Source organism: Puccinia triticina, chromosome 9A (assembly GCF_026914185.1).
Source record: "Puccinia triticina chromosome 9A, complete sequence".
Classification (NCBI taxonomy): domain Eukaryota; kingdom Fungi; phylum Basidiomycota; class Pucciniomycetes; order Pucciniales; family Pucciniaceae; genus Puccinia; species Puccinia triticina.
In genome coordinates, this window is record NC_070566.1 from 3179608 (window position 1) to 3198565 (window position 18958).

General features: G+C 49.2%; 4 protein-coding genes across 4 annotated transcripts; all 4 read right to left on the reverse strand.

Moving 5' to 3' along the window:
* Positions 1 to 801: 801 nt before the first annotated feature.
* PtA15_9A322 (uncharacterized protein) lies at positions 802 to 4310 on the reverse strand (the record flags this gene model as incomplete). The annotated part of the gene is made up of 9 exons (XM_053172519.1): positions 802 to 996; positions 1099 to 1359; positions 1453 to 1692; positions 1761 to 2435; positions 2497 to 2596; positions 2672 to 3084; positions 3160 to 3295; positions 3363 to 3476; positions 3544 to 4310. 9 exons carry the CDS (start codon positions 4308 to 4310, stop codon positions 802 to 804), a joined length of 2901 nt encoding a protein of 966 aa, XP_053023751.1.
* Positions 4311 to 4845: 535 nt separating this feature from the next.
* Positions 4846 to 7109, reverse strand: PtA15_9A323 (uncharacterized protein; the record flags this gene model as incomplete). Its single annotated transcript, XM_053172520.1, has 3 exons — positions 4846 to 5729; positions 5792 to 5998; positions 6116 to 7109. 3 exons carry the CDS (start codon positions 7107 to 7109, stop codon positions 4846 to 4848), a joined length of 2085 nt encoding a protein of 694 aa, XP_053023752.1.
* Positions 7110 to 7525: 416 nt separating this feature from the next.
* PtA15_9A324 (uncharacterized protein) lies at positions 7526 to 8127 on the reverse strand (the record flags this gene model as incomplete). The annotated part of the gene is made up of 3 exons (XM_053172521.1): positions 7526 to 7853; positions 7929 to 7974; positions 8082 to 8127. The coding sequence occupies 3 exons, from the start codon at positions 8125 to 8127 to the stop codon at positions 7526 to 7528; spliced, it is 420 nt and encodes a 139-aa protein (XP_053023753.1).
* A 7526-nt stretch (positions 8128 to 15653) lies between these two features.
* PtA15_9A325 (uncharacterized protein) lies at positions 15654 to 16555 on the reverse strand (the record flags this gene model as incomplete). The annotated part of the gene is made up of 4 exons (XM_053172522.1): positions 15654 to 15812; positions 15881 to 15970; positions 16046 to 16402; positions 16469 to 16555. 4 exons carry the CDS (start codon positions 16553 to 16555, stop codon positions 15654 to 15656), a joined length of 693 nt encoding a protein of 230 aa, XP_053023754.1.
* Positions 16556 to 18958: the final 2403 nt, after the last annotated feature.

The following is an 18958-nucleotide window of genomic DNA, read 5'->3' on the forward strand; positions in this document are numbered from 1 at the left end:
ACTCGTGTGCAATTTTCTGGATAACAGGGCTTTAAGGGAGTTCTGTGCTAACTTAGCTAAGTCCCTCCTCGGGGGAGCGAACGGAGGTTGCGCTTCGCGCCAGCCCAGGCTGTACCAGGGCCCTCCGAAGTGGGGGACTTGCGTTAAGGGACTTGCGTTAAGTTAGAGTTCTGTGGACCATCGCCGGTTGCGTCTGAAGCAAGCTGGCCGACAATGACGAATGTCACTTGGTCAACACTGACTGGCCTCGAACTTAACACAAGTCCCTCCCGTGCTCGCGGGAGACGCTTCGCGCCTCCTCGGATAAGCTCGGACTGGCCTGTGGTACCAAAACTACAGCCAGTGGAGCCTGGTTTAAATATTTACTCGTGAATAGTTTTGCATTTTTCTTGGTTGGTTTTAGAGTTTCAAGTTCTAACTGTGCTCATCTGCTTTGGCATAAGGAGGGCCTGATCTCCCTCCAAAAAAACAACAACGCGATCTGTGCTCTTTCAACCCAAGACCAAGTACATATCTCATTCCTAAACCACACACTTCCCTCTTCCTGCCAAGCCGCAATGCCAACGCCCATGTTAGAAAAAAGGACCCGGGATGAAATACATAGGGTGTATACAATTACACGCTTGGTGGCTTGATGTACATATAACAACATGCAGAAATACAAACAGCAAGCCTCACGAGTTCAAGAGTAAGCAGCAACACCTCACCATTTACTTCTCTTGGACCACCACCCCTCCGCGGCTGGAAATGAAAGGAAGAAAGATGCAGAGCAGCGATGAGAGGATCCTGTGGGGTGATACGTCAAGTAGGTTGTTGGAACGGATCGTCTTCGTCCACGGGCGCAGCGCCGGAAGAGGGAAGATGATGATGATCATCGGTTGGTGGGGGGTGAGGGGGGGTCGGGACTGGTGGCTGAGCAGGAGGATGGTTAGTGAGAGCAGGGGCGAGGAGGGAGGGGTCTTCCTCGTCGATAGCTTCGACGCCCATCATCCCCGTCTTAGTCGGCGCCCTTCTCGATGGACCAGCAGCAACAGGAGGAGGCGCATTGGAGAAGGAGGAAGAGGAGGAGGTCGAGATGGGCGGGTGGAGGCCACGGACGGAAGGCGTGGTGGTCGGGCCAAGCGAGGCCGGTCGACTGGCCCGGCTGCGGAGGCCTATCTGGGACGGCCGGGAGTTCAGGAAGGAGTGGCTGGCAGGACCGGACATGCTTTCGCCGACGAGGAGCGAGTGTTGGCCGGCGAGATGGGAGCGTGCTCCGGTAGGCGCTACGAAATAGCCGTTCCTATGCTGTGGGTGTTGTTGCAAGTAGTGGCTGTTGCCGACGGAAGGCACGAGGCGGTGGCGGACGGGCGAGCCGGCCTGGGAGCCCATCTGATGTGGATGGTAGTGCTGCTGCTGATTGGGATGGTAGGGCAGATGGGCTTGGTGGTGATGGTAAGCGGAATCGCCGACGACGGTCGAGAAGCCAATCGCTTTCGAGAGATACAGCGACGCGGTCTGGTTCGAGGGCTCCCAGTTCGGATGGTGTGCGACAAAACTCAGGAGCGATCGCTCCATCTTGTTGATGTCGTTCTGCTGGACACCCGCTGTCGTCCCTGGCTGATGCCGCTGCTGCCGCTCTTGTTGCCCCGCCGGATGGCCGGGAGGACGTACGTCTGTTGGATGTCGGGGCTGATTGTTGCTTGGACCAGGCTGATAAATACAAGATCAGCCTCTCTGTTCGGCATTTTATGAAAAGAGTGCCTCAAGAAAGAACTTACTGAACCGCCGAGCTCAAACTTGTTAAAATCAAAGACTGAGAAAGAACAGACGTAACCGATCCCATCAACATGGATTGTGAATTCTCTAAAGAACTCGATGATCCGTTGGCAGCGGTCGAGGTCGAAGTTGTACCAGAGAATGAAAGGGGTGAGCAAGATACTCATGAGTTCGTTCAAGAAGTTGACGATTCTCAGCTGGAAGAGCTGTCCAAAGTCGTTGTAGACATCCAGTCCATGCAATTTACCGTACCAATGAGGAGGTAAATAGTGGGTTAGGCCTACGATCCGTTCCATCAGTTCTCCCGGTCGCTCGATCTTCTCCTCGTACTCCTGTTTGATCATTCCTCGTGAGATGGCCAGGATTGAGCCAAACAAGCCGATGTAGAACAACACGCTTCGCTCCGGCGTGATCTCGAAGTGCAAGAATGCGTCGGGATCGTAGAGCGATAGGACGATCAAGACGCCCGCAAACGAGCCCGCAATAAAGCTCACAAACTTCGCCAGGATAGTCGTCTTCGTCTTCGGAAATTGGTCGATATATTTTTTCGAGAGACAATAACTGCTCACCAATCTCTCCTGAAACAGATGAGGAAGTTCGTTATATTCTCGGAACTTCCATTGAGCCAATCTGGTAAAACTTCTCGAGCCAATCGACGATGGATTTTTGTGGTATTCCTATGATATTATGTCGTCAGTTTGATTTGTTCTTTCACAGTGGGTCAAACCATCAACTGACTTCGAAGTATCGAAAAAATGAGTAGATCAGAACGTATATGACGATGAAAGGACCAAAGATTAAGTTGATAACCGCCATCAATCTGAATCGTCGCTGTAAACTAAGAGGGGGGGGGGGGGGGTCAAAAATGAGTATCGATAAAAAAAGAAAAATGGGTTAGTGATCAAACACGAACCCGAGAGCCATGGAAGGGTCGAGTCTGGAGGAGACTAGAAACTCGGGCTTGACCTGACCGCGGCGATCGAGCAAAAAGCCGCGGAGGGAGAAGAGAAGATTCCATTCGAGTGAGGTGGTTAGATGTTTCTCGGCGATGAGCAAGTTGCCGACCATCCAGCCGGGCAGAGGCGGCCTGAGGTCCAAGATATCCCTGTTGAACAGCGCGATCAGATAATTCTGTTCGCGCATGATCTGGTTGGCTACGTCGTGGGCATCCAGCTTCCTCTGTAAAACTGATTGGATGTGAGGAGGTGTGCCGATGGCACGGCGTCGGCCTTCGCTCTCTCCCGTAGCTATCGTCGCTGGATGTTGGTCTTTTAACCGAGACAGCTGTTCTACTAGTCGGTACCACGGAATCGTTTGGATATCTGCCTGTGTTTTGTGGGAAACAGGTTTGAATATTCAGTTTTTGGTATCGCTGTAGATTATAACAACAGATATGCGTACCTCTGAAACTTCTAGTAATTCAGTGAAGAATTCATGCATCTTCCAGAGGTTTGAAATCTCCTGACCAAACTTCAAGACTCTCCAGGAGTAATATCCGGAGAAGGCCAAGACCAAGAGCAAGCTGAGACCTGAGAATCTATTGGTTGTTTGAGAGAGATAGAGTGAGCAGAGTCCAAAGATAATCACATACAGACATAACAGACCTTGAGACACATTGAGGGACGATAACCTCGTGGAGATGGTGGCTAGATCTGAGGATGGAGTAGTCGATACAGCCGAAGAGGAAGATGGAGAAGCCGATGACGAACCCGACTGTCCTAAAGCAAAACACAGGTTATAAGAAACTCGAGTTTTTATGTTAAATTTTGTGAAGGGGGTGTGAACATTAGGTTGGATAATCTGGATAGGCCGATCGCCCAGATGCCGTTTCCGACGTAGTAGCTGTAGACGTCCTGGAGGAACTCGTCGAGGTCGTCGACGTTGACCCATCTCCAGAGGGCCATCTCCTTTGGGCCGAGTGGCTGGTGGCCAGCGGGGTGGTTTCGGTTTTGCTGCTGCTGGTCTGGGTGGTTGCTGTGTTGATTGTGGTGAGAGAATGAGTTGAGTTCGCTGTTGTTGCTGGTTGAGGAGAGGTATCGGTCGCGTTCTTGGTTCCAGATCTGTTTGAGCCTCGAGAGCAGTCCGGATCCGAAAGGATTGCTGGAGGGTGTCTGGTTTGGTTCTTCGAGGGTGCTCCTGTGGTGGTTTGGGGGTAGGAGTAGTGAGCTAGGTCGATGGTCGTGTAGGATGGAGCGAGAGGGGTGCTCCTGTTCCGGTTCTTGTTCCAGTTCCTGTTCTGGGTGCCTGGTGAGTGAGGGTGATGGTGATGATGAGTTCTCGGTGTGGTAGTCTTCATCTTGGGCTGTTTTCTTGTTTCTGATCTGCTGCTGTTGTTGGCAGTCGATGTCGATCATGATACTCTGAGCTGGTCCGCCATCCTGGTTGTGTTGGAGTGGGTGGGTGGCTGTGAGGATGTGTTGGTTGTTGCTGTTGGGGGTGAGGATGGATAGGATGGAGTGTTCGTTGAGTGGGTGGCTGTCGAGCTGGGTGATGGTGGATGATGATCTGAGTTCGTCGAATGGGTTTCGTTCATCTTCTGGGTTGCCATCCATCCTGTCGCTCCTCCCTGGCTCTCGTTTCCCTTGTTGGCCGTGTTCTTTCCTTGTTGACCGTGTTCCTTCCTTGTTGATCGTGTTCCTGTTTCTGTTGGTGAGCTTGTTGACCGTGTTCTTGTTGGTTTGAGCTCAGGAGTCTCCCAGCTGTCCCAAGCCAATCACAGCTTTTTTGGTCACCCGCGATCAGCATTACATAAGCACAGATTTGCCCCTGGATGTGCTGGTAGCCCTGTTCACAATTGGCAACTTCATGAATCTACTTGAATGATAAACAGGTTCATGGATAAAATTTGATAAACCAATTTCACATCATGATATGGGTGTTTTGCAGGTTTCTGAACAGGTTGAAAATCTTATCTAGACTTTATGCTAAGTGTCCTTATAAACTTATAATTGAACTTCCCAATGTGAACAGGGCTAATTGGTTTTCTTACAAGGCTGAACTCTTGTGGATAATTGGGTCTATCTAACAACATATTATGAAGATCTTGAAAAGAAACAAAAACAACTTGATAAAATATTTGGTACAATTTTACCCAGTTGAATTATTCGAACCAGAAACATGTAGGATCCTGAGAAGACCGCCCAAGAAAGATTCTTCGAGGGTCAGCCCAGGAGAAGGGAAGCAATAGTCGAAGCAATCAGCCGGGCCTCGGGGATGGCCGTGAGCAGCCGAGAGCGTCGAACTGCCCACCAAGCCCGTCCTCCACACACTAGCCTGCGACTCGAGGTCGAGAAACGGGATCCCGAACGCCGGGCCCAGCTTGCTCATCAGGCGGTTTTGGAAGATGGTCTGGAGGTTGTGGAAGACCAGCCGAGGACTATCGAGCTGGAGATCGGCGGCTTTCCAACCAGAGGACGCCCTCTTCTCGCTCCCGTTCTCGGTGGCTGGAGAAGTAGCCGGTCGGCTCGGAAAGAGGAGCGAGAAAAGCCCGGGTGGGCGTGGATGGGGCCGATGTCCATCCCCCGAGGTCGAAGGCTGCCCATCCCACCAGCGCTCCCAATCAAATCCGGTTTCGCTCCTCGCCCGATCAGCAACTCCAGCGCCGACACAATCCCCATGGACGCGCCATTCGCCGCGCCAGACGATCAATCTCTCTGCCCGGCCATGACTCTTCTGGAGCTGACTCAACGTGAACAGCACCTCCGGAAGCCAGATCTCTAGCACCATCTTGATTGCCATCCCGATCAGCGAGACTGCAGCCGCCACCCCGTCCGAGCCTTCCTTCGCTATAAACTCCCGCCCCGTCCCCCAAACCTCCGTGCTCCGTGAATGCTTGCGCAGATACTCCAAGTGGTGCGAGGGTAAGTGCTTGTTATGGACAAAGGCCCGGCTCATCTGCGAGCGGCGTGGCAGGCCTAATGGACGTCTCGAGAGGATGATCAAATCTGACTTGCGCACATCTCCATACCAAACTAAATATGTATGCGCAATCAGGGTACATTGTATATCAGAGGTGATGCACTCAAATCCTCACAATTGTTGATATCTCGGATTCCATTGTTTGGATGCAACCATATCGGTTGGAATCGCGCATCTGTTGGGCTCGAGGAACCCCATAATGAATCTGAGCGTCTGTAGCGTAGAAAAGTATGACTTCCAGTGGGGTACGTGGGTGGTGATACGATGGGCGGCGGACGAGGATCCCCAAGTAGAAGAGTCTTATTGCTGATGAAATTATCAGCTAACCAAGGAAAAGAAAGAATCAGTGGGATAGATCGGAGAAGAAATGCACGAGAAAGCAGGATGGAAGAAGAAGAAGAAATGAATGGATGAAGGTCGCAAGAAATTCCCGACAAACTTTGGTGGAAGGGTTGAGGGGGGATCTTGAAGTAAACATGAGCATCGAGTTCGCCAGCCTCCAATTGGGTCGAATTACCGGCCCACCGCGAGTCCAAGTAATCGGAACAGATGGGATGGATTTTGCAGTACAAGTTCCCAGCACAGGAGGCCTGTTTGGTGCTGGTCCAATCGAGCAACAGGTCGTGCAAGCCGTACTGGGAGACATCGCCGACGAGCAACGTGTTTTTGTGGGCCAACGCACCACATAAGGCTCGTCGAGAGAGTCGCGGGTTCGTGGCCAGCTTTCTGGGCCGGAGAGCCTCGCAGCGCGAGGAGGGATGCCAGCCGAACTTCAGGGAAGGCCGGACATCCCAGCCATCCCTCGACCGGTTCCCGGCATCTCGTCGCTCGTAGAACGCCCGCTCACACTTGGCTTCGAGTGGCCCCTGCTTGTGCACCGTCATCGCCCGCGGCTCGGGCCCCTCATGGGTCGGCTGCCATCGCCATTCGCCCTCGCCGGACGTGCAATCCAGCCATGCCTGCAGAGCGCGGCGTTCGTCGTTACTGCGGATCGCCGTGCCCGGCACGCCCTTCGTGCCCGCCTTGAATTCCGGGGTGCTGAAGATCGGATCCTGGTGGGTCAGAGAGAATACGGAGAGCTCGATATCCTTGAGTGCGTTCCTGTACGCCTTAGAGATCGCGTGGCCAGGCCCGATTCCTCGATCGACTCGCGGGGGACGATCGGAGGCAGAGAGCTTGATGGGAGGCGGAGAGAGGTGGGCATGGGCGAGGTCGCCCGATAAGCTCGAAGAGTCACCCGGCGGGCTCCGCAACCATCCCAGAATCGTGCTCGCGTAAGCTGCTTGGTGGTGGCCATCGAGGGACTGCTTGTTGAAAGTGCGGAGGAGCAGCGGCAGATCCAGCGGAGGCTCGCCAAAGTATAGGAGATAGAGGAGGAGAGCAGTGAGAAAGACTGGCAAGACTATTCTCAAGACTTTCATCGATCGAACCATTTTCAACTGTTCCGTTGAGGAGAGTGATGTGGGCTTTTAGTTGGGCCTTTTTAATTTTAATTCTTCCATTCTTCAGGCTCAGGCTCAGGCTAATTAATCCAACGGCTGGCCTGAAGTTGGCCCCAAACATCCCATATCCTCGAGCGGATTGTAAGTGGAACAGAAAATTTCATCAAGCAGGCACCAACAAAACAATCATATCAAGAATTTAAGCAGAGTGCGTCTTTCCACTCGAACGGTGTGATTCCGCATGGTTACAGGCTTCTCAAACTTCTTATATAGACAGCACTTGAAGAAACAAACCCCGAAATGTGGCTACATCAAAAAGCCAACGACAAAGGAAGGGGCAGAAGATGACGTGGAGTGTACCACTAGATGTAGATGCCCGGCACAACGCTTGACAAACTCGAGAGATCCTATTCTGCAGAAGACTGTTCTCGCTTCACGATCCGCTTAACGTGGTTGGCCCGGATTTTAAGTGCCTTGGTCGTGAACGTGGTGTAGTCTCGAGAAACATGCAAGTGATCAGATGCCGAAGTCCTCTTCAGAAAACGGTCGTACCGAGTCGATACTCTCCTCTTGTCATGATCCTTCGAAAATTTCCATTTGAAACTGCCGGAAACGTGTCCATCGCCTTCGACTTTCGTATTTCCATCGCTCCCCTTTCCTTGATCCTTGGAAAAAATGGATTTCAAACGTCCAGCAAAGTGTGCAGCTGCATCGAATTTGCCTTCCCCCTCGTTACTTTAGCGTGGGACAGATTGGATCGCTTCAGCCATGAGGGTCATGAGTTCACACAGAGATGGATATTTGGCTTACTCTCGAGGCATCAAACCCGGGGTTGATAAGGCGAACTGTAACAAAGCTTGACAAGTTGAAGGGGGAAAGATTGAGATTATTAGCCTTCATCGATATGCGAGAGGACTTGCTCCCCCGAAGTGCGAGAAACCCCTGTTAGGAAATGGCACTCACCAAAGAGAACAAGGACATAGGAAGTATGAACGGTAGCGAAGTGCATGCCGGACGTTGAACGGAATCAAAGAGGGAGAATGAGAAGGGAAACTACGTATCGACAGGCACTTTCAAATACCGTAAGTAGGTTGATAGGTTGAAAGGAAGACGAAAGGTTGCCGGAGTGGTGAAGGTAATGGGGAATGGATTCTTCGGAAAAGCGGTTCTATTTTATGACTCAGAGCTGAGCCTCCAAGACACCTCTACCAGGTGTGATTTCTGGGTGTTTATTATCTGTTGTCACTGTGGCTCTCGTGGATAGCGCAGGTCACAATTCTGGGTCGTCATCCGTTGAGACTGTGGCTCTCTTTTTAGGGGAAAATCAATCAACGCGTTCATCGGAACAATGATAGATCATCAAAGCAAACCCGCCGAGACAGGCCGAGACCGAAAGCCGGCGGCACTTGAGATCGGACTATGTAGTTTAAAAAGAAACATTCCCTGCTTAATCGAAATATAACTGCTCAAGCTGGAGCAATGCACAGAGCGAACTTCACACAAGTGTTGTAACCCCACTGGGTTACACGTAGAGGGTCTCATCTAGACCCCTTTTTCACATTCTTTTCATGTATATAAACCTGCCTATGTACATACATGAAAATCATCATTCCTAGCGTGAACCACTTCTGAGGTTCCTTTAACAAGTCCCACCCGCTTCGCGCCTTCTCTAAGCTCGGGTACACAGCCGGCTGGAGGTCCCAAATGAGAGATTAATTGTCAGGAGGGGGAAATTGTCAAGGATGTTGCAAGTACACCCGGGGAGTACCTCCACGCGGGACTGACTCGGAAATGATGAGGAATCCACGGCTGACCCTCGCGGGGGGCGGACCAGCGGCTGTCAGTCCACACGCCCACGTGCTCACCACTAAGTTGATCCGGGGGGGTATCCACGGCATCATCTCGTGGATCCCACACAAGCCCCGGGCATTCCGTGGAGGCGGCGAGGTCCCCTCGTCTTACAAACAACACTATAGGGGCCGTGGATGCCCCTCTTCTGACTGGAGATCGGCTCCACGTGGGCCCTTGGTGCAACCCACAACAGATGGTTGCTTCCGTCGTATCCTCCCGTGGAGGTCAGGTTGCCTCAGACCGGGTTTTAACCGTCGGATCAGATATAGGGACTAGTGGCGCCGCCGGGGTAGCCATACATTGCACACTCTTGGGAGGGGAGACAGGAGACTATCATGACAGAAAAGGGGACAGAGGAATCGCGGAAGATAAATGGAGGAAGAGGAGGAGGAACAGACAGGGAATACAAGTAGTAAAAATATGAGAGATAGATTCCTACTTTAAGGGAGTAATCTTCAGAAGATTGAACCTGGAGCAACATCTTCCTCATTGGCGGTCGGCGGCGCTTGGCGTCTCCTGAGCATCATCTCATGCACCTCGTCGTCAGACGGGAGCGTGACCGCAACGCCGGAGATGTCAGCCGCAGTAGCTGTACCATCAAATAAGTGGGAATTGTAACTGATCACTAGACGCACCACCCCCAAAAGCAAGGCAATGTGGGCTCATTGCCATGATTAAAACATTGATATTAGCTAAGAATCACTTGTATGATAGCCTTGAGTTGCACTGATATCACTACATTTGAATTCTGTTGATATGTTCAGTGTAGCACAAGGTTACAATCCATCAATGTGTTCTTGAAATTCCACTGCTTATTTTGAGCACTAAAGAATAATTTTTAGAAAAGTAAATTGTTGCCCTTACTCTATAAACTGGTAGATTATGTAGGCAAAGTAGACATGCCTTAAGGCTTGAATTCCCTTTATTTTTTTTTTGTAAATACATATTGATTTACTACAATACAAAAATTTGAAGCCAAGTGATGGTGTAAATCAAATTGACATGAACAAGCAAAAAAATGACAATCCAATCCAATCCAATCCAATCAATGATTGACTGGCCTAAAATGCTGGGACTTCTAGGTGAATATATCATCAAGACAGCCTGCTTCCAAAACATAAATAACACATAGAAGACATTCTCACAAAAAAGCAAAACATAACAATGAAAAAAGAATAAATAGTAAAATAAGTAATAAAATAAATAATACAATGAAACAAAATAATAATGACAATGACAAAATGGAATATATAGACTATCAAATAAATTATAAGATAGTTGAAGTAAAAAAAATTACAAGCAGGAAGGAATTAATGAAACCAAGAAACTCAACAAAATCAGCTAAAATCACAAATGATATCAACTTCTCAAAAAGTACACGTTACCTTCAAAAAATAAAACTTTCAAGTATCCCTCAGCAATTAGCAATTGATCTGAGGGGATATATGTATATATATCAATCAATTTCTTTAATTGTAAACATTGAGTGCAAAGTTATCATTTTCCAAATTAAAGTAATCACTTGTTTTAATTGCTCAGATTTTAAAAAAAAAGTATAAATAAATAAATACAGAGGATGTGTTATTTGACTTAGAATCCTGGAGGACTAATGGATGAATACAAGAGCAGATCAAAGACTCGACTCCTCTTCCCATTGAATTCAACTGGGGATTTTGGTGCGGAACCCACAAGACACTGTGTGGGTGACAGAGATGCAGCAAGATGAATGTCTTTGATCTTCCTTTTTTTCAAAGTCGAGATAAGAGAGGGATAAATTTGAGTTACATCTAAACTTCTCAAGCATAATGCACTACTGAATCTGGATGTCGAAGTTGAGGGAGGATTGCAACAAGCTTTCCTAGATTGGGTCAGTGTTTAGTTTGTACCTAGCGGTCTTTTTCAAGCAAATGTACAAAGTGTATGCATATACTTTCAAGTTCATGAGAATGCTTGACTTGTTTACTCTGGGAGTACATGCTGAGCTCACACACACAAGTAAGGGTCGAGATTGATTCAGCCAAGCAAAAAGATCCAAGCATCAATTTTCAACACAAATCTACAAGACTACGCTCAACCAAAGTTCAGTGCCCTTCCGAGACAGCCGATCCAAATGCTTGATGCCACTTGCCACACAGCCAATGCATAAACTTGATTTGGATTGCCAGACAGTAGAGGTAAGTATATATCCGCTGTGCTTTGCTACACTCTTGTCATCTATGTATCCGTTATAATTACTAAACAGTAACCTTTTCCACTTTCTTCTTGAAACAAATGAACCCAGAGCAAGACACCCAACACACCAACTCGCAAAACCTCGAATGCCTTGGCACGATATCCGGTAATTGCATCATGGTTGATCGCCTTTGAGGATCCATCAAATACCCCAGCAGAACACAAGCGCTCCTTCAAAAAGGACCAGAAACCATCAAAGTTTTTACCTGGCCTGGCGCAGAGGTCAGTCATGTCAGCCGACCACTATCGGACGTTTTGAACAAGTTGCTTGTGGGCCCTACCGGCACGGTTTCAATGGAGCTGAATACCTTTTTAGGTCTTGAGAACCCCCCGAAGACATCGTACCCCACAGTCATTATGGATGCCACCGTTTTCGCTTCTCCCTCACCGACACCAACTCTGACCGTAATGTTGATGCTGTTCTCAGCTTCTGAACACTCCGCCGAGGTACTCCGGACATTTGAAGAGAGCGATCTGAAAGTCAAAATCATCAAAAGTTACTGCCCCGAAAAATGCTTAGGGGTTCCCCATGCTTTGCATGCCGAGGTTGGGCAACGTGCGGCACCTGGGAAATCGGTACCTGGCTGCAAAACACGGCTCTTGATGCACCAGCTACAAGCCATGGAGTTCATTCTGAAGTTGGAATCCCCCGAATCAACAACACTGTCGACGTTTTGGCGTTCATCGACCTGTCAGTGGCTGAGGCAAGCATTTCACCATACAGCGACTACCGGGAGAACGACCAAGCAAATTAATCACAACAGTCAAGGATCAATCCTTGCTGACGATATGGGGCTTGGAAAGACTTTAACTTCCCTAGCGCTAATTTTAACATCGAAGAATGCCGCCGAATCCTTTGCTACGACAAAAGAGCGCAACACAAGGGCGACTTTAGTGATATGCCCATTATCAACGTTACCCAATTGGGATGCGGAGATCCGCAAGCACCTTGACCTGAGTTTCACGAAATACGCGGTGTATCATGGAGAGGAGCGAAAAAAGTGGACAGCTCCAAACCTGTGGGCCAACGATATCGTTCTAGTCACTTATGACACTGTAGCAAATCTTTATGATTCCAGGTGTGAGGCGTTGTTTGAAGTGACCTGGTTTCGCACCATATTGGACGAGGCCCAGTGAGTTAATTCTGATCCTTGGAATTTTATGGAAGACACTGCTGATTGTTTTTTACTTCCTAGTCTGATACGTGACGCAGCAACCAAGCGAAGCCGAGCCATTATAGCTTTGGAAGCGCAAAGAACACTCTGCTTGACCGGAACACCCTTGCAGAATCACTTGAGTGACCTGTACACCTTACTAAAATTCATACGAGTGGACCCGTGGTCGAGGGAAGAAGTGTGGCAGACATTTATCGAACCAAACATACAACGTAATTCTGCAAAGGCCATCGAGTTGCTTCAACAGCTACTGGCCACTGTGTCGTTGAGGAGACTGAAAACAGAAGTTCTCCACCTCCTGCCTAAAGTCGAAGAATATGTAGGCCTTCCACTCCCGGAACCTTGGCAAGAAGACTACCACAACCGATATCACGATTTTGCCGCCAAATTCGGAGTGGACAGAGGCGGTGGAAGCTGGGATTCATCTGAGTTTTTTCAAGAATTAATGATGCTGCGACTATATTGTGATCACCCAGGGTTGATTGATGGACGGCAATACGATCTACCAAAGAAGGAGACAACGTGGCGTGACAGTCCAAAAATTTTACATTTGATGACGGATCTGAAGAGGCACTTATACTCGGAGCAAGGTGGCGAAGTTCCCAGGGCGGTTGTTTTCTCTCAGTGGACATCCTTCCTGCAGATGTGAGTTGACTGATGTGAACATTTTACCTGATTATAGAAATATGTCTATGTTGCTGAGGATTCTTTCCAGTGTGGGCAATGCACTTGGTGCAGAAAAGATTGCCTTTGAACAACTAGATGGGAGCCGCTCATTACAGCAGAGGAAAAAGAGCTTAGACAGAATTAGGCATGAGCCTAATGTTCAAGTGCTTTTGGCCACCATTGGGGCAGGTGGAGTGGGGATTGACCTGACGTGTACGCAGAAGGTTTACTTGATGGTGAGTCCAGGATACAAAGCAAAGGCCATTGGCACACTTATATTGACGCCTACACGGCTGCAGGACCCCTGCTGGAATCCAAGTGTGGAAGACCAGGCAACAGATCGCGCCTATCGGCTAGGCCAACACCACACTACACAGATTGTTTGTTACTACATAAAGGGAAGCATTGAAGCAAATATGATTGAGGTGCGCTATATACATGACTCTTCACATCTTAGGTTCAAAATGATTGAATGAATATGTACTTGTCAACATTTGTAGATACAGAAAAGGAAAAAGGAGCTAGCACAGTAAGACATTTCTTTTTACATATGGGCAAACACATCTCAAACTGATGAGAGCGGACAAACAGCTTAGCGTTGGATCAAGCAGGTGAGAGCACAAAGAAGGCGGTCAGGATCATGATGGAATCCATTCATCTACAACAACAGAAACAGCATCAGATAGCAGGAAATTCACAAGGTTGATTGTCTGTGTGCAAGACTTTGTGGGAAACCTGGCCTCGGGATTGGAGGAAGATGGGAGCGTAGCAATTTTGCGGGAGACTGATAGGTACTGGGAAGACTTTGGGTATGTGGATAGGATCGCGTCGACGCAGTTCAAGTAATTTGGCCCTTTGTACGTATTGAACGCCTTTTTCCTTGCGCAAACGATCCACCGTGGCCTTGTCCAACTTGTGAGCAAATTGAGTCATTTCTTGAGAGCGCCACGGCACGTGCATGCGATGGAGGTTCCCTGCTTCATCTTCTTCCGTGTCAGATGTGCAAGCGGGGTCCATGAAGATCCGGGTTAAAGTTGCTGGGAGAGCCAATGCCACACAAGTGTCCACGCGATGATCACTTAACTGCAAAGATGCGCGAGTGACAACAAAAGAGATTAGCAGTCAGAAAGATTGCGGCTGTTGTGAGAAACCTAGATTTGAGACAGACCTGCTTCTTCCTTTTGCTACGTTTTTCACGGGCGGCCTTGAGTTGACGCCAGTTGACGTTTTGAGTCAATTGTCGAAGATCAGCTTGACGCCCGTGAATCCAACGGAACAGAACCTTTTGACCGTGAGCAGCTGTGTCGTCGTTGGGTGAGATGGCGTATTTGTACAAGAGGCCGGTATTCTTTGCAAAAGTCCAATGCTTCAATATCATACTGGCGAACCACGCGTTAAAAGGCGAATCTGGCGATTGATCCCATGCAAAGCTAACATGTTGAACATTGAAGTGGGCCATATCTTGCACGAAAAATTGGCGACAAACTATAGGGATACACTTGATTCTCCCTCCAACTTCGAGGTCTGCAACATTGTGTTCTGAGAGGTATGAACGGAAGCGGGCAAGGATAACACTACTAGCGGATGCCTCGTTTGATGGAGTCTTGAAAGTCAAAAGTTGTGATTGTGGTGGCGCAGGAGGAAGGTCACTCTTGGCAGCTTCAACCCCAAGGACAACCCTGGTGAAGTCGTGGATGGACCGAGTGAATGCGGAATTGCCAGTTGGAATGCCGCTTGTGCGCAGTTTTGAACGGAGGTTAGAGACAGTCGTTGGCATCGAGCCATTCTGGAGGCCAGTCAGGTTGGCCATATCGGAGGGTGTGACAAGTCGGAGTAATATTTACTGTAATGGGGAACTCGGCGGGGGCAGCAGAGGACAAATACTGTTGCGGTGGGCAATGTGTGCCGGCTGGCGGCGGTGGCCTGACCAGACAATGGGTAGTTTGGAAAGTGGTTTTCCATTGATGCGTGAAGATCCCCATTGATTCTGTAGGCACCTCCAAAATGCACCATGCCCGATTGGATGTGGGAGGCTGGCATGTTTGCGGAAATCAAGACATTATTGTCACTTGGACGATCGTCCAAGTCTTCCAGCAGCTATAGGGGGCAATTTTAATCCCTACGCCTTACAGAACTACATTTTGTGTGTTTTGTGGCAGCAACATTGGTAGTAGGAGCGTCTTGGCTCTGCCTACGTCTCTGATGGACTTGGACGATCGTCCAAGTTCACAAGGTAACTCGACTCAACAGGATGTGTCGAGTGATGGTAGGTGACGTGAGGATAGGTAACATCAGATGGCTGGGAAGACAAACCAACAGATTATTGTTTGCCGGAGATACTGGGATGTACATCACAATGGTTCTTTCTGAAGTAAGACCCGAAGAGGAGCGTTTGACTGGGACGTGTGAAACACATCAGTTGGACGATCGTCCAAGTGAGAAAAAACTTCCAGATTCATTCCACATTGATACAAAGGGGAAAAGTACATGGGAAAAGTGTAGGAAACAAGCAACTGGTCGGAGCCACTTTCAAACTCGCGCATCTGGTGATGGTCCTAAGTTACGCTGGGTAGATCTGAAACGGTGAGATAAAGAAATGAACCTCTGAATACTACTGGGAGGCTGATAATTCGGCCTGAAGTCCTTCGATCAAGAATGATGCGCATGCGGCTGTAGATTTTGAGATTTCGTCTGCAGGGGCCTCCGCGATTATGCAAGCAGTTTCAATGTGTCGATGTTTGCCAATGGCATCCTTGAGCAAGACATAAACCTGGACAGAATGATGGCATTAGAGGCGGAGGGGAACATGGCACATTGGTCGTGTGGTTGACTACTCACTAGAGGGCTCATTCCAGCTCTTGAGACGCAATCTGCAAATTCAACGGGAATGGGATCCCCCGCAGAGACCTCCATTTGCTCTGTTATGGTCTGGCAAAGTATGTGGCTGATTAGAGGCTTGGGTCTGTTGATTACGTGAATGATCCATGGAAAGCAGCCACTTACCTTCCACATCTGACAAAGATGAGTGTATTGACCCTTCATCTCCACGATTTGAACAAACCCATTGAGTTGTGGGTATGCTTGCAAGACGTCTGCAAAGTTGGCGGAGTAGGTGGCCTTCACAAGGAATGCGGAGGATTTCTTGACGAGCTCCTGGTGTCTCAAAAACCAATCGGCAAAGAACTTAACCAGATCAACGCACAAGCGCTCGTTCCAAAAGATCGTACGGCGGCAGAACGTAGAAGGAGGCCCATCAGTACCAGACTGGCGGTTTTCCAAAAGTACAGTTCTGTTGTAAACTACGGTGGCTGAACTGCGCGGATGGTCTCCTGGAAGAGTTGGTTGACGAGGCGAGGAATTCTGCCGTAAGGCACAAGTCACCAAGCATTAGTCTGATTTCTAGAGAACTGTTCCCCAACCACTTACAACATGATCTTCCGCCAAGGCCATTGGTGGTAGTATCTCTAAGATCCATTTGGTATCAGAAGACGGATGGCCAGAATCGAAGTCCATGATGTTGATTGGATGGTTTGCTGGTCGGGTTCTTGGCAGTGTACGTGTGTGAGGTATTTGTCGAGGGCCCGGCTGGGCCGGGGTAATTTGGGGCCAATGTATGCTGACTAACCCACACTCAAATTCGCACAAAGTGCTTGTGCAGCCTGACTGCCCAGAATATTTGCAGTATATCTCCGGAAAACTTTGAACGCCATTGGCCAAGTCAACCACAGAATGAAAACGACACCACCGCTCGTAAGTATACCCACATCTCCCCTTAGCTGAAATGCGCGTGGTAAGAATGCTGACTGTTTGCATCCTAGTCAATGAGGGTGTGTAGCTGCGAAGAATTGGGGTGCCGGCAAAAGGTTTACCGGGACCAAAGTGGTGTTGAACAAATGGGGGTCCCGTTGTCGGACGTGTCTTTTCGAAAGCACCAAAGAATTGCAGAATTGAACGTCTTACTTAGAACGAGACCTGCCGATAACCAAGATCCTACCCCACAGCGCAGGTCCCTGGTCGTCAAACCTGAAATGTGTTCAACAGGATCAGGAAATCCACAACACCAAGCTGCCGTCACACAGGATAACCGCCCAATGGGACTGAACACTAACGACGTGGCTGCTATATTGCAATCCACCACTGCTGGTCCGAGCCGCGGCCTTCACCCTACCGACAATAATCCCCCCGCGGTGCAAAGTGGAGATCTAGACAAGGAGTTTTGCTTCCTCGATCAACATGTTCTGCATGTTTTGCTTCAAGCCTGCCGGTTCCACTTCGAGGATTACGTGAGCGAAGCGGCTTGTGAGAGATTCCTGGCAGACGAGAAGCAGAAGTTAACACGGCTGGGGAACAGGTTTGGTTTTCAAACGGCAATCATGCTGAAGAACATACCGGCCAAAACAAGAACGGTCACATGGCGTCTGGGGCTAGATTGTAGTTTTCAAGAGCATGCAGCTTGCCCAAAATGTTGGACGCTATACGAAGCAATTCCAGATACCAAAAGTTGGGCCAAACAAAAGATCCACCTTACCGTGACAACTCATTGTACGGCTCAATTCTTCACAACCGCAAGGAGCCTATTGACATCAAATGAGCAAATCAGGAAGTGTGAAGAGCCGGTTTTCAAGGAATTCACAGCGTCTGGGAAACCTGCTTGGCGGCCGATTAAGGGTTTCTGCTACCAGAACCTGAAAGATTGGCTGCAGAGGAAGCTTATCTGCCCCAACTTTGAGGACCTGATCGATGCACCGTTGCGTTACGCACAGCAAGATGGTGTAATGAGGGATCTTTGGGATGGCAGCGTATGGACTACTCTCCGATTCCCCAGCACCGATTCGGAACCGTACGCAAGCAAATCCGGCAACCTCGTATTCAGTCTGTACGTCGACTGGTTCAACCCTCACGGCAACAAGATAGGTGGCAAGTGCTTGGAGGCCGGCGCTATAACCCTGGTGTGTCTAAACTTGCCTCCAGGCGAACGCTATCTAGAGGAAAACATTTTTCTGTTTGGGATTACTCCAGGCCAGCCCCCAGCCGATCACATATACAATGTCCTGCAACCGCTTGTGGACGAGTTCTTGGCATTTTCTACTGGGGTACACTTCGATGAAACATCACAATTTCCCACTGGACGAACCATACGCGCGATTATGCTACCCCTGATCGCTGATCTCCCAGCACTGCGTAAGGTGGCCGGATTTGCTTCTCATTCAGCAACCTTATTTTGCTCTTTCTGTAAGCTCCTTCGGTCGAAGATCGACATCGTAGATCCACAGCAGTTTCCTCCACGAAAGCATGAAGATCACATTGAATGGGCCAAAAAATGGCTGGATAGCCCAGACCGTACACGCAAGACGGCCATAGTCAAGGAACAAGGTGTCCGCTATAGCCCATTGAACAAACTTCCGTATTGGAAGCCCTTAGAACACTCAACTATTGATGTTATGCATGCCCTAATGCTAGGCGTGCTGAAAGACCATTCCCTGTCCTACTTCGGATTAGCTGTCACAGGCAAGAAACTTGAGGCCGATCTGAAGAAGCTTGCAAACAAACAGCCAAGCGCCAAAGCCACCGTGTTTGAGGTGTTACTAGAGAGGAAAACTGCGAGCAAGAAACGTCCTGCCGAGGAGGACGAACACCCTGCAAAGCGCCGATTGACTACAGCAAATCTTCAAGCGTTGGCCGCCACATCTCAGCAGGAGGCGATTTCAGCCGATGCACGACAAGCAAATTCATCGCGAGGATCGCGAGCGTCCGTGGCAACAGTGCATCAATGCAGTCTAAGAGCTCGCCTAAGTAACCAAAATAACAGTCAGTCAAGTAAAGCAACAGCCCATCCGCGCAGAGCACGAAGCCAAGGATCCAGACAATCTCAAAGCATGGCGAGCGAAGCGGAAACCAACGACAAGGAGGACAGTG